The following is a 25,086-nucleotide window of genomic DNA, read 5'->3' on the forward strand; positions in this document are numbered from 1 at the left end:
TAGAATAAAATTTTGTAAATAATGTAAAATATCATTAATATTTTCAAAATTATTGATTACATGTTGAAATAGTATTTCATGTTGAAATGTATGGTTAAACCATCTTATTAAAATAAATTCCACCTGTCTCTTTTCACTTTGCTGATGTGGCTGCTATAGGAAATTTACAGTTACGCCCATGGCTCATTATCTTCTATTCTATTCTATAGTCTCTTCTATTTCTGCTCTATGGCTACTCCATCCATTCTGTGCCATTGAGTGCCAGCTCTCGGTTAAGCGCGTTACGTACATTTACCTCAAGGAGATCCTAATGGAACTCTTTGGGACGAGAGGTGTTCCCTTCATTTTACGAGTGGGGAAAGAGAGGCTGGACAAGGCAGCTTTGCCCAGAGCACCCAAGCTTCTGTTTGGCTCCTCAGCTGGTGGCTCCAACCGTCACCTGCTCAAGGGTAACTTACCAGGTCGAACTGGGCATGGATCACTGTGGTTTATACGTCCTCAGTCGCTGCAGGTTGGCAGACCTGTTACCAGCGAGTGTGGCGAGGGAGACCAGGAGAAACTTGAGAACCAGGATAAGGTCTGACAGAGGAAGCTGGAACTTCCCACATACCAGCTGCCATCTGAGGCTGGAGCAAGTCCACCAAGATTGCCTGAGTACACCTGGCACCCTACCCCCCTCCCCTATCAAGAGCAAATAAGAGATTTTGAGGTGTCCCATATCACCCCAGTATAAACCCAGACAGGGTAGCAGGGAGGGATGAGATTTGTGGGAAGGCTAGTGCCATGTTACACAGAACCCAAAGAAAATAATCCAGAGACACTTAGGAAGTCCACAGATGGGATACTGACAAAAGTCCACATTTGTTTTGAGAAGAGATGTCTTCTCATGTAATTCAATGTACATGAGTATACAACTTCAACTTTATGTCCGTTTTCCTTCCTCAGCCATTTTTTGATAAGATTATCTTTACATTTTTTAGCTACAGGAAAACCCAAACACAAGCTGGCATTTTTATATGAGACCAGGATGTGTTTCCTTTTGCAGTGGACTCTAAAAATGTCATCACCCCCTTGGTAGCTGTTTGGACACTAAAGGTACCTTGACACTTCCAAAAATATTTTGTTTTGTGATCATTTTGCCGAACTCAGACATGTGCAGTTTTATTGCAGAGTATCCTGCTAATGTGGACAGAATTGTTTTGCGTGTATCTCTATGCATACTGGGAAGAAAGAGTGGGTTAGGAGATGGACATAGATCTTTTTACTACTGTGGTAGTAATGTTTTACATTTCAACAGTGCCTTTCAAATCATGGCATCTTATAGAGCACCAGAGGTCGTGATAACTTGATGCATTGTTGAAATACAGCAAGTGCTTTGGCAGTCCAGCATCACATATCACACTTTTGGTCCAGGAAGTAGAGGATAGAGGGCTGCTGTTGCATAGAGGAAAACAATAAAACACATTTCTGTGATGGTTATATCTAAGAACTTTTCAGAGCACTTTTTGGGGTTTTCTCTGCAAATCTTTATTGTTCTCATTGGATCTCAATAAAACAGGAAGAGAACAGCTGCTATTAGCGCACCTTTACAAGCTCAAAAATAGAGACAGAGAAGGATTTGGATCTTGAAAAGATTACCAAGTCAGGCTGTGATGGGGTCAACTACATTGCCCCTCCCCCTTATTCTCCCCTGGCTCCTCTGTCCCCGCCTGTCGGTGCCACAGGGCAGCCAACTGACCACGGGCATGTCAGTTCTTATTTTCCATTACTGTTTTCTTGAGTGTTTATCTTCGAAATAGAGAAAGGCTGAGCACAGAGAAACGTCCCTCTAAGCCTTCCTTATTCTCTTTCTCTCCTATTCTATGTGTCTTTTGCTTTCTCTTTTTTTTTGTTCTCATCTTCTTTTTCTCCCTTTCCCTCTCTCCTTTCCCCTTTTTCTTTACCTTCTACCTTTTTCTCTCTTTCACCTAAGATCATACTCCTCTGTCCCCTTTTCTGGGAACGAATTAAAATCCTATGTGAGGTTCCCTTTTGGTGGAGACCAGGTTCAACGCGGAGGTTGTCAATCTGGTTCAACACAAACTTTGGGGGGCATGTGCTTTCACACTTAGCCACTAGGGGGCGCCTGCGCAATATCTGTGGTTTTATTAGCTCCTGCAAGAAAGTACCAGGATGGCTCCCTTCCCGGAGAAAGAAGAAAGTGGCTGGACTCTAGCCGCTACAGGAACTGGATTTTCCATCCACCAACTAGCAAGAGAAGGAAACAGGCTTGTAGGGAACATGGATACAGAGACAGGATAGGAGTCTTCAGGTACGTGAGTGACTGGGCTGAAAGGTTTGATCCCATTCATCCTTAGACATGGCTGGAGGGTGTGTGTGTGTGTGTGTGTGTGTGTGTGTGTGTGTGTGTGTGTGTGTGTGTGTGTGTGTGTGTGTGTGTGTGTGTGTGTGTGTGTGTGTGTGTGTGTGTCCAATTCTGGAGACATGGCTGGAGGGTGTGTGTGTGTGTGTGTGTGTGTCCAATTCTGGAGACATGGCTGGAGGGTGTGTGTGTGTGTGTGTGTGTGTGTGTCCAATTCTGGAGTGTGTGTGTGTGTGTGTGTGTGTGTCCAATTCTGGAGGGTGTGTGTGTGTGTGTGTGTGTCCAATTCTCCACTGAACACTTTTGGGTCACTTAAATGTTCTGAGCAACTGTTTCTTCATCTCTAAAAACTGGTGACTTGTGAGCTAGCAGATCTCTGTGGTTCCTTCTAGTTGTATTTCTATATCTTGAATGCAGGAGGTTAAGGAAGGTTGGTTGAATAAAGTAGGAGAGAGCCACCAACAGACTAGCCAGTCCTCGGTGAAGGCGTTCCTGATTTATGGATGGACTTTGAACTTTGCAAAGGCTCCCAACTTTGAAGAGTTCCTCTGTGCCCTCCTCCATGTGTGCTAAGCCTTTTCAGTCATTCTCAAGGTTGGAAAATGCATTTCCTGCTGTAACTGACTGGATCTGGGATCACAGTGAACATTTGTGGTGCCTTTTTCTCCCTGACACACGAATGACTGATTTCTGGGTAAGGCTGTGCCATGTTTTGCTGCTTGTCTTACACGACAAACTCATTGACCTCTGGCATTTTTATATGAGACCAGGATGACTGGTCGCTGGGAAGAGGTGCTGTTGGGGGGCTGCATTTCAGGAGAAGTGGACTTGAACGAGTGTTGAGTACTTGCTGTGAACTGACTGCCCGGCTGGGCACTGGGGCTGTGGAGGTGAGCAGGCCCCGAGGACAGCATGGTGGCAAGAGCGGCCCACAGGTGCCCGGAAGCTGATGTGTTAAGTGTGAACAGGAGCACTTAACTGCTTAAATGCTGGTGGGGCGTAGAGGAGCGAGGCTCAAAACGCTTTAAATGCCATCAGTGCATATGACAAGGTTAATGCTTCAGTTGAAACCTTGCAGAATCCTGGGAGGTTGGTATTTACTCTCCCTGTGCTCAGAGACATCAAGTAGTTGGCTCAAGATCACACAGCTAGTAAGCAGGAGAACCGGGGGCCATACTGAGGTCTCTCTAACCCTCAGGCCAGTCAGATTTGGACACCATCACCCATGGCACTGCCGGGTCTTGTGGCAACTGGGATAGGATTCACCATTTTTTTTTCTTTTTTTTTTCAGTACACGGGCCTCTCACTGCTGTGGCCTCTCCCGTTGCGGAGCACAGGCTCCGGACGCGCAGGCTCAGCGGCCATGGCTCACGGGCCCAGCCGCTCCATGGCATGTGGGATCCTCCCGGCCCGGGGCACGAACCCGTGTCCCCTGCATCGCCAGGCGGACTCTCAACCACTGCACCACCGGGGAAGCCCCCAGGATTCACCTTTTTTAAACAAAAGGAATAGGAGGCTTGTAGTGTGAGCAGCAATTCAGTACAAACATGACAGTGACCTCACAGACTCTCTTCCCGTTTGTTATCCTCTGATGACATGGAGTTTCTTTGGCTGTGTCTGACCCACTGCTGTCACAGAGGCCGGGGAAGTGTTAGCCATCTTTCTCCAGAGGTGGGCGTGGTGGTGGTGGTGAGGGTGACAGGCGGGGATTTTGGCACACACTGCCATGTGGTGGTTGGCTGGAGCTGGAGGGACTTGCCGTGGGAGCAGTGCAGTTCCTGAGATGGCCCAGTGACAACTGGCGAGGTTGATTTGGGAAGTGCCCCTCTGTCTCTGATGCTGAGAGGTTGTCTCCTGACTTGTGGACGTGAGGAGAAAGGGTAGCTGGAGTTCCTTACTGCAGCGTTGGGCCTCCGGTCCAGGGCAGACACAAACCATGCAGATGGAGTAAGTGGCCCAGTGCCTCTGGCTGGACGCGGCTTTGGAGAAGCCTGCTTTGTTCATGGCTAGTCCTTTGTACCCAGAGTGCTGCGTGCACCAAGCTGTGCTCAGCGAGCCCTGGCGTGCGCCTGCAGAGATCTCTGTCTGGCCCGGCAGTCGTTAGACCTGAGTTGGAGCACTGCCTATAGCTGCTTGAAGAAAACCCACGACCTTCCCCAAGACCTGATTTTCTTGTCTTCAAAGGGATCAGAGGGTTAGTGCCTGCAGGATGGCCATCTCAGGAAGACCAGCAGAGTCTGGTCAGTAAGGCGTGGAGGTGCCCCACAGCCAACAGCTATGCCAGGTTGGTGGCTGGGGATACCTTCATGAGCATCTCACAAAGACATCTGTCTCCTTTCTCCCTGGAGAGTCCCACACGGATACTTGCTGTGCTGGGCACCTGCCCTCTTGGAAGGCTCTGTGAGAAGGAGGGGCCGGAACGGAAGATTCAGTGCTTTGCTGTCAGCTTCCCAGCGTACAGCCCTCCTCCCCAGCTGCTGGCGAGACATGTCTGCCAACTATTTGGATGAGGGAGGGATGGGGTGTCCCAGACTGCTACCTGGGAGGGCAGGACAGGGAGGGCAGGGAGACGAGGCTTTGGAGTCCCGTGGGCTTGGGATCCCTCGCTGACAGCGGTGGCACTTAAGCAAGGTATTAAACTGCTCTAAGCCTCGGTTTCCTCATTTGTAAGTGCTGATAAACAGTATCTTCCCTCAGGGTGTTGAGAGAACTGAAAGTAGTGGGTACAAAGCCCCTGGCCTCCCACCTGGCATGTAGTAAATGCTTAATAAAAACAGCAGCTACTCCAGTGCTGGAATGTCACTGGGGCAGAAGGTTAGAATGGAAAGGAGGGTCTTAGACCAAGTAGTGAGGGGAGCAGCAGAGCATCTGGTCCCCCTTACGGATCCCAGACTCTCTCCTTCTCCCTTCCTCCCTCAAAAAGTGGCTGCCAGGGAATCACACCCTAGAATGTAAATCCTGTGCTGTAAGGCATGGAAGCCAGAGGTCTGTGCATTCCACTCTAATGTTAAAGGAGAATACATTTCCCCTCAAATCCTTCCAACTGCCCTCCAGGACTGCCGGCATAAGTTGGGTTTTGGAGAGGTGGGCTCCGAAGCTCAGACAGGTTATTTGACTGAGGGTACACAGTGGGTCCCGGAGGATCTGGGACTGCAGAGCGTCTGTCCAGCTACACTCTGGGCTCCTGGTCGGAAACACCCAAGTGTGGTCCCAGGCCCTTCACTCAGTCTGCTGGGGCGATGCAAGTGCCCCCAGGAGCTAAAGCTGGTTCAGAAAACCCGGAGAGCAGCCATGCATAGGGAAAAAACTCAACAAAGAACGACCAAGCACTTTCTATGTGCTGGAAACTGGGGATTTCATTGAGAGTTGATATGCTTAATCCTCACAATTCTCTTAGGAAATAGGTTCTATTATCATTTCCACTTTACAGATGAGGAAATCAAGAGGTGAAGTAACTTGCCCAAGATAACACAGCTAGTGAGCAGCTAAGCCATGATTCTAAATGCAGGCTGTCTGGTCCCAGAGGCCACACATTTAACTGTCTCATCTGACTGGCTCTTGCAAGTTTAGCCCAAAGAAAGACATGAAGCAGATTCTTACTGGGGACTCTGAAATGGCACCTCACCTGGAGCCAGGCCTGTCAAGGGGTGGAGCTTAAGAATGAGGGAAGTCCGGCTGGGACTCAGGGGCAGCTTAGAGCCCCTTGATTTCCACTCCCAGCATCTTTGGGTGTAGAGCTGCCTCTGTTTACATCAGGAGTACAGGCAGTTGCCTGGGGGGCTGGGAGGAAGATTCACTCCCGGAGAAGTGGCATGCCCATGGCTTATTCCTTCATCAAAAATTTCTGGTGCCTCTCCACCTGTCCTAGTGCACTAAGCGCTGGGAACTTTCCCCATAAAACAAAACTCTAGCCCTGTCCCTGAGATGCTCGTGGTCTGATGAAAACAGAGTTACAGTTCTCTGTGAGCGAGGCTTGATCAGCGCTGTTGGGACACAGAACAGTAACCAGCTTTGCTGGGGAAGTCCGGGAAGGCTGTCCAGGGATAGTGACATTGAGGTCAGGACTTGAAGTGGGGATTTGGTGGGGCAAAGGCAGGACACATGCGGAGTCTTTGGCCTGCTGGGGGACACTGACTCTACACGGGAAATCTGAAAACGGCCTGATGGAGGATTTATCGGGGATGGGGGTCGGGGCGTGTATGGACGGAGGACATCAGCACCCACGTGTGTCCAGGGGACGGGCCTGGGGCGCAGCTCCCTCCTCCGCATCCGGGCACAGCAGGTTTCTGCGCGAAGAGAATGACAACCCGACTGCAAGTCGGGATGACAAGGCCGTCCTGAAGGGCACGCGCTTTTATGTAATCGACCTCGGTACCGAGGGTCTCGGGGGTCGGCGCTGAGCGCGGGAGGCGCCGAGGGAGGACCGCGTGCCTACGTTATTTCCTAGCACATAGGAGGGGACAACAACGCGAGATAAGTTAGGGAAGTCCAGGGAGCTTAAAGAGCAGGGCGGCTCGCCCCTCTGCCTTTCCCCAAAGCCCGCTGCGCCGAGCGCGGGCGCTGCTCGGCGTCCTCTCTCCCCGCCCGGCCCGTGACCCGACCCGGGGCCGAGCGCGCAGCCCTCCTCCCGGAATCGCTCGCTGGGTGACCTTGGGCGAGCCGCTTCACCTCTCTGGGCCTCAGTTTCCCGGCCTCTGCGTCTGGCCACGCGGTAGCCGAGCCGTGGGGCTCCCCGCGCGCCCCGCGGGCCGTGGGCGAGCGCGGGGCGAGCGGGAGGCGCCGGGACACCCCTCCCCCGCCCGTCCGCGCAGTCTGCAGCAGCCCCCCCTGGCGGCGCGCCGCGGCGGGCGGCGGGGCGCGGGCGCAGCGCGCAGGCGCGGCGGGCGGGGCGCGGAGGGCGGGGCCGGGCGCTCGGCGGGGCCGCTCGGAGAACGCGGGTCGGCGCTCGGCGGGCCGGTGGCGGCTGAGCTCGGCTCCGGCGCTGGCTGGCGGGGTTCGCCCGGGACTGCCTCAGGCTCGCAGAGTGTGCCGCCGGCCCGGCAGGAGGGCCCGCCTGACCGCGCCGGCCCGTGGCGGGACCGCGGGAACCGCGTCCGGGAGGCAGTGGCCGCCAGCGCGGGGCAGTCGGCGGCCACCCCCTGGGGACCGGGGCTGCACGGCCGCTTCCCGCCTCGCGGCGCCGCCGTTGCCGCGGCCGCCGACGCCGCGGCCGACGCCGCCGCCAGGCCGACCGCCCGGCTTGGCTCCGCCGCGCCCCGGCCGCGGCGTCCGGCCCGGGTTCCGCGCCGCTAGGGCGCGGGCGGGGTCGGGGGTTGCGTGGCCGGCGCTGCCCGCCCGCCTCGAGTCCGCGTCCCGGGCCCGGGCGGCCGACGAGCATGGAGGAGAAGTACCTGCCGGAACTGATGGCGGAGAAGGACTCCCTGGACCCCTCCTTCACGCACGCCCTGCGGCTGGTGAACCAAGGTAGGGGCGCGCGCCGGCCGGCCGTTACCTGGCGCCCGCGGCCGTTGGGGACCCGGGAGCGGCGGGCCAGGGGGCCGGGGACCGGGAGGGTCGGGACCGGGGGGCAAGGCGGGAGCGTGGGGCTGGTTGGCCGTCTCCCTCGGGGCGACTGGAGGGGACCCAGGTCGCAACCTGGCGGCGTTCGGGTAGGGACCTGGGAGCATACGGGACACCTGGGGAGCGCCGAGGTGTGTGTGCGCGTTGGGGAGACTCGGGAAGGAAGGAGGCTGAGGCGTTTGGCTAGGACTTGAAGGAAACCTTTGGGGCCTCGAGGGTACCCAAGGGAAACTTCTGGGTGGGGGACGGCGAACATCTGGGGGCTTCGTCGGGGCGGGGTTGAATGATCTCATTGGAGGGAGAGAGTGGGGCGGGGGACTCGGAGAACTAGTGCGTTTGGCTTGTCTGGAGGGAAGGAACTGGAGCAAGCTGGAGGGAAATGGAAGGATCTGAGGGAATCGAATGCAGAAGAGGTGAAGGGAGCAGGTGCTTGGATTGTTGGTGAAGTTAGAGGACCTTTGGAGGAGGTTTGGGGTCAGACCCCAAGCACTTTGGAGGAGCAGGGCCAGCGGTCCCAGTGGCAGAGACCCGTCTCCTGTCGCATCCCCTCTTTGTCCCTGGTCCAGGCTCTAGCCGCCCACCCTGGGGGTGGGCAGCTCATGCCAAGCCTTGCAGGCTGGCCCTCGAGGGCCATTAGGGCAGAAGAGGCCCACACGGGAGCCCGCTTCTTGGCTTGCCTGTCCTCTCTTTGGGAGGCTCTGGCTGGGCCTCTCTCCTTGGCGGGTCTGGCTGGGGATTCGGAACGCCGGCCGCGGAGTCTCTGCTGCCTGTGCCATCTTAGCACTACTCCGGCCAGCTCAGGGTGTGAGCAGCCCTGGGGAATGCAGGCCACGGGGTGCGGGGGGGTACAGGGGCGTGCGGGCCCAGGACAGTGTTCCCAGGCTTGTTTCTCCTCCGGCTTCCTGAGTAATCTTCTGGGATGGACGGTAAATTAAGCCTGCCTTCCCGGGAGCAGCCCTTTATTCCTCCTGGATCTGGAATACGTGTCTCAGAGAAAGCTGGGTTTGGGAGCCGCTGGTCTGCTGTTCTCTGGGTGACAGCAGAAACATTGTCTGGTCGGTTCTGTTACCTTTTGCCTGAATCACTCACGGTGCCGTGACAGTCCGTGCTTCCCGACTCAGGCGGGTCTGCTGATCTTCATGCTGGCCCTGGCTCTTTTATTGTTGGAAGTGAAAGATGAGGCAGACATATTCTGCTTGTGCACAGATATCTATATTTTAAAACAGCGACCTCCGGTATTTGCGCGTTGCAACCAGTTCTTCCGAGTAGGGTGTGCGTGTTGTTGACTGAGGGTGGTGGTGGAGAGACTCACTGTCTTCAAGAATTTCAGCTTGATATTTAATTTGTTGAACGGAGATTGGTTCACAGAGCTTCCCCATTTTCTTTTAATTGCAGGCTTATTTTTATTTCTTTAATATCATGGGCTTGTGAAGCAGTAATGGGCATGCATTAAAGTAAGAGAATTCTAAGTTTTATTGCCACGCTCTTCCGAACAGCCCTACAGTTCGGTTTGTACTCCTTGCTCTTTGTGATTTACATATATCTTTTGTTGCCTGCTGGGCTGTCATCTCTTTGAAAGATATTTCTTTGTACATTGTGTGAGATCACTGGCGTTAGAAATATTCTGGATTGTAGAATGAGTGCACTTTTCTTAATAAAGAAGCTGAATCGAAGTTACGTTGTACTCAATTAAGGAAGCAGTTTAACAAAAGTGTAGTAAGTTATTTTATTTTAAAAGTCAGAATTATTTTTCTGTGCCAGGTTGCTGCAGTACATTCATTCGAATGCATTCAGAATTCCTTTGGTCTCTGTGTTTCTACCTGTGGTAATTGCCTCCGGTTATTTGAAACAGATCTTGGACAGTGTTGCCATTTCGTGTTTTTTTTAAGACCTTAAACCGGATTACCTTTCTTTTCCATCAAAAATGTAGCTCTTGTAAGAAGTACGCTTCTCACATTGAACAGTTATGTGGAGGAAGAAAGAGATACTGCTCAGGTGCTCTTATTACTGTTCATTTAGATTATTTCAGACTGAAATGTTTTCCCCTTAAATCCCAGGCTGGTATCTGGAATGCAGAACCCTATCATTTAAAATATTAATTATGCTCTGTTACGTAACTTCAGAATTACAAGTGCATTTCTAAAATATAGTATCTTAAATCTGAATTGGCTGTTAGGAAACTTTGATTTTAAATCTGATAATCATCTTGTGAGTGGCTATTGAGAGCATTTTTATTCTTTTTTACCTGTATTTTTGACTGTTTGCATCTAAAGGAGGCACCTGGTTTTTCAGATGTTATTCTGAATCTCGATACTGGAATCCAAAGTCGGGCACTAACTTGTACAGTGCTGATGAGTCAGCAGTGCACACCTCAGTTTTATTATGGAGTGGCATGTAATAGATAGACATGATGGTGAACATCTCCAAATGCTAACAGTACCTTTGCTTGCATAGAGTTCTAAAGTTTCTGAGGCTCTTTCAGGCACATGCCGTCTACTTGTGTTTTCACGCTTGCTTGCTGGTGAGGCAGCCTTTGATGTCTCCATTTTTCAGGGGAGGGAGCTGAGGACCTCAGCTATGGGAGCTCGTAGGTAACTGAGATAGGTTAATCTGAACTCAGGTGTTTGGTCTCATAAGGCCCTTGTTCTCCCTACTTATGCCTTCCCCAAAAGATGGCTCTGAAACACTTCACACATGCTAATTTACCTGCAGAAATCGATATAACTCATATGCTTGTTTCCTGTTGACTCCTGTCGACTTCCTGTTGATTTTGTTAAAAAGTTTGTTTCTGTGCTTGTCTAGTGGTCTTCTTTGAAGAAACAAACATTCACGGTAGATTTATCCTACAGGATTTTAGTGCTCAGGTCAAGAGGCATTTTTGAATTAAAGCTCTCTGGAGACCAATATGTGACTTCAGTAATCAACACACTGATAATGAAACAGTTGATAAATGAAGTGTGGTCATTTTTTTTTTAATTCAGCATTTGTAAACATGTTCAACTTCCTAGCCGAATTACTTTTTTTCCCTAATAATCCTTAAGTAAGAACTTGAGCTGGGATCACATCAAGATGTATGCTTCTCTGCTAACATAGGTCGGCTTTTACACTTTCCAGGCTTGTGTTTCGTAGTGGACATTAGTTCCTGACTTTTATTTCAGTTTTCTCAGGATAACTGATTTTCCCTCCCCCCACCCCTCAAATATCGAATGCTTTTGTTACTTTGCCAATAGTAATGGGTAATGTTTACTTGATGTTAAACCGAATCAAATAAAATAGACTTTATTTAATCGCCCCTCTGCCTCCCCGCAAACACCACTGCCTATAGAGTGAGTTGACATTGCAGTTTCTTGCCAAGGAGGTTAATTGGAGATGAAAGTAGCATTGCATGTTTTATATTATATTTGCTAGTAGGGGATGTGCTGACTCTTACTAAAAAACATCTTCAGAAATGTCTTAGCATTATAATTTAATCCAGTTCTCTGGTATTGCTTTGGATGTTTTTCAATCCAAGCCAAGTAACCATTAAATAAGATTACATAACCCTGTATTTTTAATTATCTGATGTAATATATGGATTGGTGGCTGGTTCGCTGCCAAGTTATATTTAGTGGTTGGTTACAAGAGGAAGTGGAGCAAAGGACTCCAGATTATGGTGGTCTATTCATGTCGAGATAAATAAGTGTTTTTCATATTACATAAATTTCTCTAATAATAGGACTCTTAGCATTACTCAGGATATGTGTGAGGGGTAAACATGTATAAAGGAAGGATCAGTATTTTGCCTTAAGTGCATCTCTTTGTTCAACAAAACTCAATGGCTTAAGAGTTTCATTTTGGGGGATCCTTTTTGTAAATTTTTTTGATTGCTTGCGTGTTGTCAGGCATTCAAAGTAAGAGGGAAGAATGAGAATGAAAATTGCAGAGTTATATTTAGCTGTGGTGCCTTCATGCCATAGTGTGTGATTCTCTGCTTCATCCAGAGAAGGATGTGGTTAAGTTTTTAATAGTTTTTCTTAGGGTTATCAGGTTTTGTTTTTTGTAAGGAAATGGATGCATGACTCACATTTTTAGATAAACCATTTCTGAATGTTTTAGAGTGTGTTATGATTCAAGGGGATCCAGTGATTGTCAGTTACCGTGTTTTGGTATCTGGACGTTAGTAGCAGGTTTATTGAGAACCTGCCATGCGGGGCATTTGTGCTGGTCCTGAAGGTAGAGAGGGAAAAACAGTCTCTGCTCTTGAGGAACATCTGCTCTCTGCATTAGATTGAGAGTGAGTTTTAAGTTTATAGATGCCCTCTCCTTTTCTAAGGAATGTCTTTTTAGCCTTCAGCTATTCTTTTGAAATATTTAGTGACAGGCAGTTTAGATTTAACTCTCAGTCTGGAAACATTTTCGAGGTGCTTCTCTGTGCCCGGTTAGGTCTATAATCTCAATACTGGGAACAGCCCAGAAATGTAGAGGCTATTAGCCTAATATTTCACTTGTAGAAACCAAGACTCCAACAATAGAATTGAGTCACCCAGAGTGACATAAAATGTCCAAGTGGAGGTTCAAGCTTTGTTCTCCTCCAAGCTCATTGTTCTTTACCATATCACACTGACCCTTGGACGTATAAAGGGTCAAGCTCTGACGGTACCGTTAGTGATGACAGAAGGGGGATGCAAACTCTGACCTCTTCTGCGCAGTTCGTTCTTTTCTCCCCAGCCTGTGCCGGAATTGAAAGATGGGTTATGTGGCATCCGTTGTTATATACTTTATCCTTCCAATTTCTGCTGTAGGTACCTCCCCTGACCACTTACCCACCCCCCCAAATGGGTTAGAGTGCCTATTTTCTGGTCCCGAAGCAGCCCAAGTCCCTGATGGGGTGATGGTCCTCACACTGTACTGATTGGATCTCTTTGTCCTCCCTGGGAGAGTGTGGGGTGCTTGGGAGGCAGGGCTTGGTCTTACATGTCTTTGCGTCTTCAGCGCCTCATATGATTCTTGGTGTATGTATCCCTGGCAAACTCCAGTCTTCGTTTCAGTGTTGTGTTTTAATTCTCATAACGGTAGAAGAGTTAGAAAGTGTATTTGGAGTTTGGCAGTCATTAAGGGCTTGGCTCTTTACCACTTTAGAGCCCCCGAGTTGGGGGTAGGAGGAAGTCACCAACAGCTCTGCAGACAGAAATGAAAGAAAGTTCTAAGTGAAATACAGTGTTAAACAAGCAGAAGCATATCCCAGGGCTCTGTACAAGTGGTGGAACAGTAGGGGTCCTTCTCAGGAGGTAATGAGAAGATGTTATCAGATCTGCTTTGAATCAGATGCTTATTTACTTCTATTCTTTCTTGAGGAACTTATTAGCCAGTGCACTGTAGTACAGTTAGCTCTCCTTCCCTAACTCCTAATGAGATTTCTTATGACAGGATTAAACCAGAAATTTGGAGGCCCTCATCACTTGCTGAATAAGCCTTCTTTCCTGAAGGAGTTAATCTTCAATCTCAGATGCCAGGTAGACACCCAAAGCCCCAGGAGCAGTTGCGGTCACAGATGGAATGTGCCAGCGGCAACTTGGATATCAAAACACCCTTGGCTTGTTGCCATCGTTCCCCTGAGTGGAGATAGAATGCTTTTTATGTTTCATCAAAAAATAGAAGTAGAGTGTTCCTCAGCATTGGAATAATGATTATAATAAAAGCTGCCAAATCCAGGGCCTCTGTGCCAGGTGCTTCCTATATGCATTGTCTCTCATCCCCACAAGATCTTGCAAGGTAGCTGGTTTTATCCCCTGCCCGCCTCCTTTATTTTTTCCAGTGGGGCATCTGAGGCTCAAAAGGGTAAAGTAACTTGCCCAGTCTAGGTATGCAGCTTTAAGTAGTCAGGCTGAACTTTTAAATCAAGTCTGCAGTGTTTTGATAGGATATTTTAAGAGGCAAAGGGTTGGAACCCAACATTGTTGTTTATTTTAAAATAAGAGTTTCATTGTAGTAGAAGCCAGTTAGGAATTTCCATTTGTGATGATGAATTTTTAAAAGAGGTTCCTGAAAATGTGTTTTACCAAAAAAGGCAAGCTCCTTTTCTTCCTGCATTCTCCGGCAGTACTTTTCAGTGTTCAGTAAGCATTCAAGGTAAGGATTTTTAATTATGTATATTTCAGTAGTCAAGGAGAAAATAGAAAACTTTCTGTGTTGAAAATTAATCAGTCATCTCTTGATAAAGCTCTGTCTCTCTTGAAGGATTCTCTCAGAGACACAGGGCTCTTTGTATTGGTATTTTAATACTCTATCACAGACACAATTGGTATGATACCAGGGGTTTATAGTCAGTTTATGGTATGTTTAAAAATTCTCCATCTTCTAAAAATAGGCTCATAAAAGGACAAAAGAAGTGCTAGAACATACAAGAACATATTCCCCCAGATAATGGTTTTGGCCTTCTGAGGGGGGGTGGTGTTTGAATATACTTGAGTGCAATTGTTAATAATCGTAGTTACTGTTAATCAAGAACCTTTTCTGGGTTAGATGCTTTATGTACATTATTTCATTTAATTCTTCTAACAGTTGTCTTAAAAGAGTAAATCATTTTACCTTATTTTATAGGTGAGAAAACTGAGGGCAGGAAGGTTAACTAATTTGCCTAAGGTCAGACAGCTAACACGTGGTAAGCTGGGATGCAGATCTGTATCCGCCCACCTCCAGGGCGCTGCACCGGGTAGCTTCCCTGCGAGCCCCAGGCGGAGTTGGGAGCTTTCGTCATGGCTGGGTTTCCCCGTTGACTCCCCTGGGAAGATCTCTGTCCTGCAGCTCTTACAATGCGCTGCCCGGCGTCGGACTGGTCATCCGTGAGCAGAGCTGACTGCACAGAGGGGCAGACAGTGGTGCGACCACGTGGGGTACGAGCCGTGTGACCGTGGGCAGGGCGGAAGGTCTGGTGGATGCGTTTCCATGGGGAGCGGTGTTACTTCACGGGGAAGAGCTTCTAAAAGGGCCACGGGATTATGGGAGGCGACAACTTTCGAGTCTGTAACCCTGTGCCAATTACGTAACTTCTCGGAGCCTCAGCTTCTCATTTGTAAAGTTGGAGACCTTATACCTGCTTTGTGGGCTGGTTGTGTTAGGCGTGAGGTAAGTACAGTGTCTGACATGCAGTGAGTGCTAGACAGACGTTAGCTGCTCATTTCACGGAATTGCCTGAGACAGGTGTGTGCGTACTGGCAGCACTTTGCCGAGTAAAGTATATATTAAGAACTTAATACATAAATCATCCAGTTTCATTCCTCAGGTTAATTTTATGCTTTAGAATGATTTTAGTTTCCCAATCCTGGAGATATTGAAGGGGAAACTCATTCTTTAGGAAGCCTCTTTCATTAATATCATGTACAAAATTAGCAGCAGCTCTGACTGATTTTTATTATGCTATTCAAGACGCAGCACCTGAAGCTTCATTAACAAATGTGCCTTCCATAAACAGATTTATGACTACACTTCTTAAAACATGTCTGGACACTCAGCAGCCTCTCTCCACAAGCACAAGGTATCTTACTCTGAATTGGTAAGCTTTAAATTTCCATAATTTTTTACATTTCCATAATTTTTCACCAATCAGCCCCTGCTGCTATTTTAAGGACTTTAAAAGATGTTCCTGGCATATTATTGATGTTCCTCCTTGGTATGAGAAAGAGCATGAGTGTGTGAGAGCACCCTTTTTGATATCTGTGTTTGATATGAATCTTACACTTGGGGTCACTGTTGGTTCAAGCTCCCATGGAGAAATTGTAATGGAGAGGAGGAGGGGGAGGGGACACTTGTCATGCTCGTCATTTTTCCTTATTCTCCGGCGTCGGCTTCAGTTACTTATGCCACTTGTGCTCTATTCTTCTTCCACTAGGTGGCGCGCCACATAGCCAGGTCACCCTCTTCCTCCACACAGGTAGCTGCTCCTGAATCAGTGTTAGTCTTGATCCATCAACAAGCTTGCACTGCTTTTGAAATTCACGTACTGATATTAACCTTTCATATTTCTGACATTTTAAGAGGCATACTCTGTAGCCAGCGCTTGTAAACTATTATGGCCTGTTTCTGTTTTGTGCCTAAGGTGTGCCTGGCACTGCTGCACGTTCTTTTCCACACGATACCTCCTTTAATCCTGGGGCCTTGGGAAGTCGTTTGGTGGTTCTCATTCTACAGCTAAAGAAATGGAGGTGAGGGAGATGCATAGCTTGTTCAAGGTCATGCGGCTAACTTACCTTGTAGGGTTTACTCACATTATAGGGTTTACTCACATTATAGGGTTTACTTACATTATAGGGTTTACTGTGCCCTAAAGAAAAAATATTTCAGAAGCTTTGAATTGAAATTTTTTTTAAGGAAAGTATTAGGGTAGTCTGATTTATGGCTACCAGCCATTGTAATCTGTTTATTTTGTTGGGGAAAATTATAGTCCTGACAGTTATTTGCATTGGAGTATAAAAGTCAAATTCTTTGACTTGTGTAAGCAAGCAAGCAGTAGTAACAAAAGCTTTGTCAGCTGGTGTGGAAGTTGCTGCTTCCCCTTGCCTTCCCTCGTCTCCTGACTTGCGTGGCCGAGGGACTTGAGCGGTACCAGGTACAAAACCAGGGAACTTTGGACAAAGCCATGGTTCTACTTTTAGTAATTTTAGCAGAGCTGAGTACTGGATTGAGTCCATAGGAATTCAGAAATTTATACTGAGGTTTCTTTCACTCCATCCGTTTATTTAATATTTGTTGAGTATCTGCACTGCTAAATTGAACTGTTTGTTCTGGGCCAGTTTCTTCTCTGAGCCTGTGTTCCCCGCTCTGCACATGTCATTAGGGTGAAATGACAGTGGTTATGTATTTGTTTAATTTTACTAAAACTTTTAAAATTAGAATATATTTTTACATCCAATATATGTTATTTTTTTCTATCTGAATTTCATACATCAACTCTTGGTCACCTACCAGTGCAGTGGACTACGTGCCCGTAATTTTTTCAGGGCTGGCTTTCTCCTGCCACCTTTTGCCACCCTTGTCCCGTACTCTCTGGTTGGGTGTGCTCCGCGAACACAGATGGAAGCGAAATGCTTACAAAAATTCCTCTCACCTTTTGTTTGCTTCCTGTGTGCAAGTCACAGCTAACGAAAGACTGAGGCGAGAGTGGTTGAGGACATCATTTTAAATCAGACACAGACCCGAGTTCACATCTGAGCTCTGCCACTTCTCCTCCTCTGTGCTGTGACTTTGGATATATGGACCCCTCTCTGCCTCAGTTTCTGTGATGGAGAAATGGTGATAAAAAAATGAATAAATCCCCTTTGAAGTTTTTCGAGGTTTAAATGAGATATGTGTTAAGAGCTGTTTAGTGTCATGCCTGACATTTAGTGAGTACAGGGCAAGTAGCTGCTCTTCCTGCCCTCCTCCTCCTCCTCCTCCTCCTCCTCCTCCTCCTCCTCCTCATTTTTTATCAAGGAATTTGTAATCCAGTGAGGGAGATAAACATGTGGGGGAACAATTTTAAGAGTGTGTTAAGCACTGTGATAAAAGAAGGCTGGTTGTAGGGGCTCAGAGAGCGGCCTCTCTCATCTCAGGACCGAGATAGGCTTTCTGGAGGGGAGGCTTTTGCAGAGACGTTGCGAAGACCAGGCGAAGGACTTGGGCAGGGATGGATGAACTGTCTGACTCCTCCAGGTTCTTCATTTCCGTCTCCCGTGTTTCCATAACTTCTTCATATTCCTAACGTGCCACAGCATGTTGTAGGTATTGATCTGTCTTCTTTCCTCTCCCCCTCCCGTTTTTTTTTTCCTGGCATTAAAATTTTTATTTCGAGACAACTTTAAACTTACAGAAGAGTTAAAAGAATAGTGCTAAGAAGCCCTGTATACCCACTTGTCTGGATTCACCAATTGTTTACGTTTTCCCACATTGGCTTTGCCATCCTCTCTGTGTCTGTGTATTTTCATGACTCATTTGAGAGTAAGCTGTGTGTGTTATCTCCCCTTTACCCCTAAATACTTGAGTACCTTGGTGTGTATTTCCTGAGACTAAGAGCTGTCTCTTACGTAACTGCAGTTGCAGATAACAGCGATGACAGAAGTTAGTCATCGTTTTGGTACTTTTATTATCTAACCTGCAGTCCATGTGCTGCTCTTGCTGCTCGTTCCCATTTTGTCTTTTATAGCAGCGGTCCCCAGCCTTTTTGGTACCAGGGACTGGTTTCGTGAAGACAAGTTTTCCACGGACCTGGGGTGCGGGGGATGGTTTGGGGTTGATTCAACCACGTTTCACTTACTGTGCACTTCTATTATTGTTACATTGTAATATATAATGAACTAATTATACAGCTCACCATAATGCAGAATCAGTGGGAGCCCTGAGCTTGTTTTCTTGCAACTAGATGGTCCCATTTGGGAGTGATGGGAGACAGTGACACCCGAAGTGTGTTGCTTATGTCCAGTCTACTCTGTAAGATGCAGCTTAACTGTCACTTACCACTCGCTGATACGAGTCTGCAAGCACTTGATTTATTATGGTCTCTGTGCAGTCAAACCTCTCTGCTAATGATAATCTGTATTTGCAGCCACTCGGCTCCACCTCAGATCATCTGGCGTTAGATAGATTCTCATAAGGAGTGAGCAGCCTAGGTCCCTCACATGCGCAGTTCACAGTAGGGTTACGCTCTTAGGAGAGTCTGAGGCTGCTGCTGATCTGACAGGAGGCGGAGCTCAGGCGATAATGTAAGTGATGGGGAGCGGCTGTAAATACAGGTGAAGCTTCACTCGTTCGCCCGCCCGCCGCTCACCTCCTGCTGTGCATCCTGGTTCCTAACAGGCCACGGACGCTACTGGTCTGTGGCCCGGGGGTTGGGGACCCCTGTTTTATAGGACCCAGTTCAAGACCACACATTGCTTTTAGTTGTCAAGCCTTTTAGTTTCTTAATTTGGAACAGCTCCTCCGCTTTCCATTGCCTTTTGTGGCATGCATGTTTGAATATTGCACAGGCCAGGATTTTGTAGAATGTCTCTCAATTTGGGTTGTCTGATGTTTCCTTAAGTTTAGACTCACGTTGTGCACTCTTTAGGGAGGAGTTCCACTGAGGTGATGGTGTGTCCTCCTCAGTACATCATATCAGGAGGCACACAGGGTCGGCGTCACTTTATCCCATTATTGATGACATTAAGCTTGATCACTGGTGTAGGTGGTGCCAGTTTTCTCCACTGTAAAGTTACCATTTTCCTTTTGTAATTAATTAGTACTTTTGTGGGGAGATGCTTTGAGACTATGTAAATACTCCTTATTAAACTCTCCCTCACAAATTTTAGTATCCATTAATGTTTCTTACCTGAATTATTACTATGATGGTTGTAAAATTGTAATTTTCTAACTGAGATAGTCCATCTGCATTTATTGGTTGACATTCTGCTGAAAGGGAACATTTTCATTTTTTTCTTTCCTTTCTTTACCTCTCTCCTTCCCTCCATCAGCTGTCAGTATACATGCAGGGATTTGTCTTTAATTCAATTGGTTGTAGTCCTTTATTGTCACTAGATAAGTTGATGCTTAATTTGTCCCAGATTTGGCCATTGGGAGCCCTTTACCCTGACTCCTGGGTCCTATTGACAAGATCATTCCATACATTTTTTTAGTTGTTGTTGTTGTTGTTGTTTTTAACTTTCTAACAGCATTTTGTTCCAGGCTCATCTTGTACTTGCCCTGCCCCAGCTCTGGAACTGACCATTTCTTCCAAGGTTCCCTGGTTTCTTTTAGTGTGGAACGGTGTTTAAAAACCACAATCTGGGCTGCTGGTGTGTCATGGCTTCTAGGCCTTTCACCAGGCAGAGCCAGAAAACGGACATGTTTCTGTAGGTGTATCACCATTGTCTTCGTGTTAAACTCTAAGCCTAGGGCTAGCAAACTTTTTCTGTAAAATGCTCAGTAGTAAATATTTTGTGGGCTGTATGTTCTACTCAACCCTGCTGTTGTAGCAGAAAAGCAGCCCTGCACAGTATGTAAGCGAGCGAGTGTGGTAGTGTCCTGACGGCACTGTTTGTAGAAGCAGGCAATGTGCTGGCTGTGGTGGCCCTGGGCTGTGACCTGCTGCCCTTCCCTGCTCTCAGCCACTAGAGAGTAGGGACCGGGCCTTATCTCCGCTTACCAGTGCTGTCCACATACGGGCACAGAGCTCTTTGATGAACGCATTCATAACTGTTAGCTCTTTGTATCACAGACTCTTTATTTCTCTTACAGATCTTTTGGATGTCGATCTCTTCTGACCTGCCAATTTGTTGAGGTCCTTATTTGCAAGATGGGAGTCTTTAAAACATAATATGCACAATATACAAAGTAGTACTGAGAAAAAACAATTTTGTAGAACTTCTGAGGGTGTTTTTCTTGTCATGGTAAAAAAGTTACCTTTTTCTTGATGAAAGCATCTCAAGGCAGAGCCTGCACACGCAGGCGTTATTAGCACAGGCCCTGCTCTGGTCTGGCATCACGCTCACCCCTGTAGTCTCAGCCGGAAGGCAGAACTCCAGCACCAATCAGGTGGGCGGAAAATCTTGAAATGATACTCCTTTGATTGTCTCAGAACTGATTTATTTCTCTGCAGTTTTCTTTATGTAATTTAATGCTTGAATTTATTCCCAAAGAGACGTCATTACAGCGGAGTGACAAGTGGGCTTTATGAGAGAGTGGGCCCTTTCTCAGGAAGCCTGTCGTTAGGAAAGACCACCTGACGGGTCAGGGTGGTGTGGACCCTGAGAAGGAACCACACGCACCACGGCAGAGAGCGGCGGCGCTGGCACAGAAAGGTGCGGACTGGATCAGGTTAAGTGTCTCCGATGACTGTCAGTCAGTCAGACTTCCAGTTGTGTCAGTTGTAAGCTTGCTGGTGAGCAGTTTTTCTGTTTGTCCCCAGACCGTCTCAGTGTTTATCAGAAGCAGCACGAGGTTTTGCTCTCTCCTTTCTCTAGAATCCAGAAAAGTGGTTTTAAAGTTCTATGTCTCAGAGCCGTTCATGGTTCTGCAGGGAGTCCTGCTCTGGTGAGAAAGGGGAAGGCGGGCACGTCTCCTTCCCCCTGGGCTTTTGTCTTCCACGTCCTGAGGTGCCTCGTACGATTTTGATTTGCTTAATGAATTTTACTTTTTGTTGTTTGAAGCGTGAGAAGTGCTGTCGAGGAAATTGCACCTCAGCGACGGACTCTCGGCCAGAGACAGGGATCTGTCCACTCTGTGGCTCACGGCCCCTCACGCAGTGCGCGGATGGCGTCAGCGCGTCCGCGCGGAGCAGCTGCGGAGCCAGGGCTGCACGCCCTGGTGATGTGGGCTGCGGCGGCGCAGCGGGGCCAGGGCGCGGGGACATCCAAGGCATGTAGCTGAACGCAGTCATTTTCCGTATTGTACTTTCTTCCAGTTTCCTTTTCACCCCCGTTCGGGCTGCGCTCCTTACATGCGAAATGGGCGCGCTACTCTTGGTAACAACAAGCTGTCTGGGCGTAGGTTTCTTCGTGTGTAAAATGAGCGTGAGAGGGTCTGTGTCCCGCGCCTGGCAGGGTACGGGCCCTCACAGTCAGTCCGCTGTGCTCCGGGGCCCTCGGCCAGCAGGGTGCTGCACCGAGTTCCTGTCCTCGGGGAGCCCGGCACGGGAGGCGGGGACACGGTGCGGAGCCGACCCCTGGACAGTGTGTGGCTTCCGGGCTGCCGGTCTTTGAGGTGGCGGGCCCCACGTTCCTTTCCACGAAGCCTGCGTGACAGAAAGTAGCGCTGCCGCCTTTGGGAGTCAGCCTCCCGGCAGCAATAGCACCGTCTGCTCAGCACGCTGCAGCCGCGCAGACTCTCAGAAACCGCTGCCCGGCTTCCAGGGGGGACCCTGACGAGGAGGCCGGTACGGTGTGTATTTCTCTGCGGTTGTCCCCGCTGGGCCCCGGAGGCTGTTCGGTTCTTATTCATCAAGGATCCAGTTCTTAGGCTGGGCTCGGTGCTGGGACACAGGGCCGGTAATCCTTCACTCCTGCTTAAAGAGTGTTCAGCCCAGTGGGGAAGCAGCCAAATTAGAAGACATTTATGTTGTGAGGTGGGGGGCGCTGTACCAGGACGGTCACAGTCCTTATGTGGTGGTGGTGGAGGAGGAGGAGACTGGGTTGCAGTGTGCCTGCTCGAGCCCCTTCCGCCGTGTTAGACCGAGGCCACGCTGTGGAGCACAGGCCTGGCTGCCTGGTGTGTGGTCCCCCCCAGCCCCCCACCCTTCCGTCCCCTCCCCCACCTCTCCCCCCTCCCCTCCCCCCTCCTCTCCCCCCTCTTCCCACCCCCCTCCCCCTCCGTGTTCATTCCCAGTGCCCAGTACAGCCCCTCCTCTTTTCAGCCCTGGTTGTGTTTATCACACTCTAGATTACAATGATTTGTTGGGAGTTATTTCTCCCACGAGAGTCCCAGTTCCTTACAGACAGATCTGCCTTAGCCTCAGTCCCTTCTCTAGTGCTGAGCACAGTGCCTGGGAGATGGTTGGTGCCCAGGAGATGTCTGTAGAACGAATGGTCAGCTGGTCTCAGTTTCTTCTTCTGTGCATTGGGGCAATGAATTCATTACCTCAGGACACTTTGGTGAAGGAAAACTGAAAAAGGCTGTTCTCCTAATACTTGAGTTTCTGGCTGCTGATTTTGAGGGGAGATCCTCCGTTTCTCAGGCACGTGTGCCAGGCGTGTACATCCTGGCGGTGTGGGACTCAGTCAGACCTGTGGCGAGTCTCCCTGGGCTGCTTAAGAGTTCCTGGATCTGGGCACATGCCTTCACCTCTCTAAACACTAGTGCTCTAGTTTGTTAAAACAGGCATGAAACTACCTATGACCCAGACTTCCTGTGAGGTTTCAGTGACAAACACTGAGTCTGTAACCAGACTCAAGGCTTCTTCTGAGCCAGCAACATCAGACTGGCTGCATCTGTCCACACGGCCTTCTCTGTGATTCTCTCTCCTGCTTTTCTCATCCATTTGTAAGGTCCTTTGTGATTATATTGGGCTCGCCTGGATAATCCAGGATGATCTCCCCGTTTTAAGGTCGGCTGATCAGGAAACTTAGTTTTCTCTGCAACCACTAATTCTCCTTTGCCTGCAACTTAACATTCTCCGGTTCTGGAAGTCAGGATGTGGGCATCTTTGGGGAGCCACTGTTCTGTCAAGCACAGAGGGATTGGGGAGGCAGCAGAAACTGATGTTCATCGAGTACCGAGTGTATCTTCAGCCTGGTTTCAGGGATTTTCATATATTAGGACATTATTTCAAATTATACAGCAGGGGTTTTAGAGATGTTAAAATAACTTGTTCGTGTCATGTAATTATTAATAATAATGAGGTATTTTGTTGAGTTCTTGCTAAGTGTCATACACTGTGTCAGGAGATTTACAGAGCATATTTTTCTCAGTTCTCCGTACAGCCTTCTGAGATGAATGAAATAAATTCTACCTTATAGGCGAGGAAACAGGCTTTCGTGGAATTGTGATTTGCTCAGTGTCACATGGCAGACTTGTAACTGGATGCTTTGGACTTTGTCAGTCTGACCCCCAAGTCCATACTCTTTCTGTTAAGTGACCGTGGGTTAAGATAAAAGGACCTTATGGAGCTGGTTTCTCTTGCATCCCACCTCATATTGAAGTTTTTGTCTGGATAACATTCAGAGCACTTCTTAGGGTATTTGTCAAAGATTATTTGGTGTCACATATCACAATGACCAGGTAGTTAATTGACTGACTTGACAACTTCTCTTTCCTTTCCTCTACGCTCCAACTTTTTATCCCATTGTAGGCCATAACAGCCTTTTGTAAGTATTTACTGAGCTCCTCCTCGGTTATCATTCCTCCCATCTATTTCCTTATTGTTTCATACATTATTTTATTTAATCTTTGCAGCAGCCTTCTACAGATAACTATTAATACTCCTATTTTATAGGTAATGAAACAGCCCGACAAAGATTAAAACCAAGCTCTGTTTTGACTCAAATGCCTGTGCTATAAAAAGGTGTATCTTATTTACAGTTTTTTGCTTCAGTCCTACATATTCAACATGATCACTTGAAATAATTTCATAAAATATGAGGAAAATATAGATAGAAAAAACTAAAATGACTGATGTAGTAGTAATTAAATAGGTAAAGAATGCCCGAAGAGCACAAGTTTATATATCAAAAGGAGGGCTAAAAAGTGCTTGGTTTACCTTGACCCTCATGAGCTCAGTGACATGGAATAAACTAGGACTTGATTCAGCAGTGTGTTTCAATTAATGTTTGTGGTAGGCTGAAGAGTGGCCCCTGAATATGTCTGTATCCTAATCTTTAGAGCTGGTGAATGCTACTTTACATGGCAAAAGAGACTTCATAGATATGATTAAGTTAAAGATCTTGAGATGGAGAAAGTATCCCTGATCATCTGGGTGGGCCCAGTATAATCACACTGGTCCTTATAAGAGGAATGTGGAGGAAGAGTCAGAGTCAGACAGAAGACAGTGTGACAGTGGAAACAGAGATTGGAGTGATGTGGCCACAAGCCAGAGAATGCTACCAGCCTCTAGAAGATGGGAAGGACAAGGAAAAGGATTCTCCCTTGGAATCTCTAGAAGAAATGCTGCCTTTTTGTGCCCATTTTAGACTTCTGACTTTCAGCACTATAGGGCAGGGGTCCGCAACCCCCAGGCCGCGGACCTGTAGCGGTCCGGGGCCTGTTAGGAACTGGGCCACACAGCAGGAGATGAGCAGCAAGCAAGCAAGCGGAGCTTCCCCTGCCGCCCCCATCGCTCTCATTACCGCCTTGCACCGTGCCCCCTTCCCCCGCCACTGGTCCGTAGAAAAATTGTCTTCCACTAAACTGGTCCCTGGTGCCAAAAAGGTTGGGGACCGCCACTGTAAGATAATAATACATTTATGTTGTTGTTTTAAGCCACTAAGCTTGTAGTAATTTGTTACAGTGGCAATAGGAAACTAATACAATGTCCTTAAATAATTATGAACTGCTTAACAAAGTAATAGTTGGGGACTTCAATACCCTTGTTTAAATAATGGAGGCAACAACTAGGTAGAAAATTGGTAAGGAAATAGAAGACATGAACAACACTATAAGTTGACTAGACTTAAGGAACATTTATAGAACATGCAGAAACTACATTTTTCTCAGGTGCACATGGAACATTCTCCAGGATAAACCATATG

General features: G+C 48.1%; 1 protein-coding gene across 16 annotated transcripts in view; it reads left to right on the forward strand.

The window, feature by feature from the left end:
- The window catches only part of KHDRBS3 (KH RNA binding domain containing, signal transduction associated 3), a 659,142-nt gene that overhangs the window by 449,280 nt on the left and 184,776 nt on the right, over positions 1–25,086 (forward strand). For 10 of the 16 annotated variants that reach the window (XM_067017881.1, XM_067017880.1, XM_067017882.1 and 7 more), the window contains exon 1: positions 8,826–8,976. The exons of 1 other annotated variant lie outside the window; for it this stretch is intronic. In XM_067017881.1, coding sequence (XP_066873982.1) covers positions 8,841–8,976 — 136 coding nt within the window. In that variant the 5' untranslated portion in view covers positions 8,826–8,840. Of the gene's footprint in view, positions 1–7,635; positions 7,826–8,244; positions 8,335–8,825; positions 8,977–25,086 lie in introns of those variants that run through there. 5 more of the 16 variants (XM_067017879.1, XM_067017878.1, XM_059042812.2 and 2 more) reach the window with 4 other exon arrangements.

The sequence above is a fragment of the Kogia breviceps genome, chromosome 17 (assembly GCF_026419965.1).
Source record: "Kogia breviceps isolate mKogBre1 chromosome 17, mKogBre1 haplotype 1, whole genome shotgun sequence".
Lineage (NCBI taxonomy): Eukaryota > Metazoa > Chordata > Mammalia > Artiodactyla > Physeteridae > Kogia > Kogia breviceps.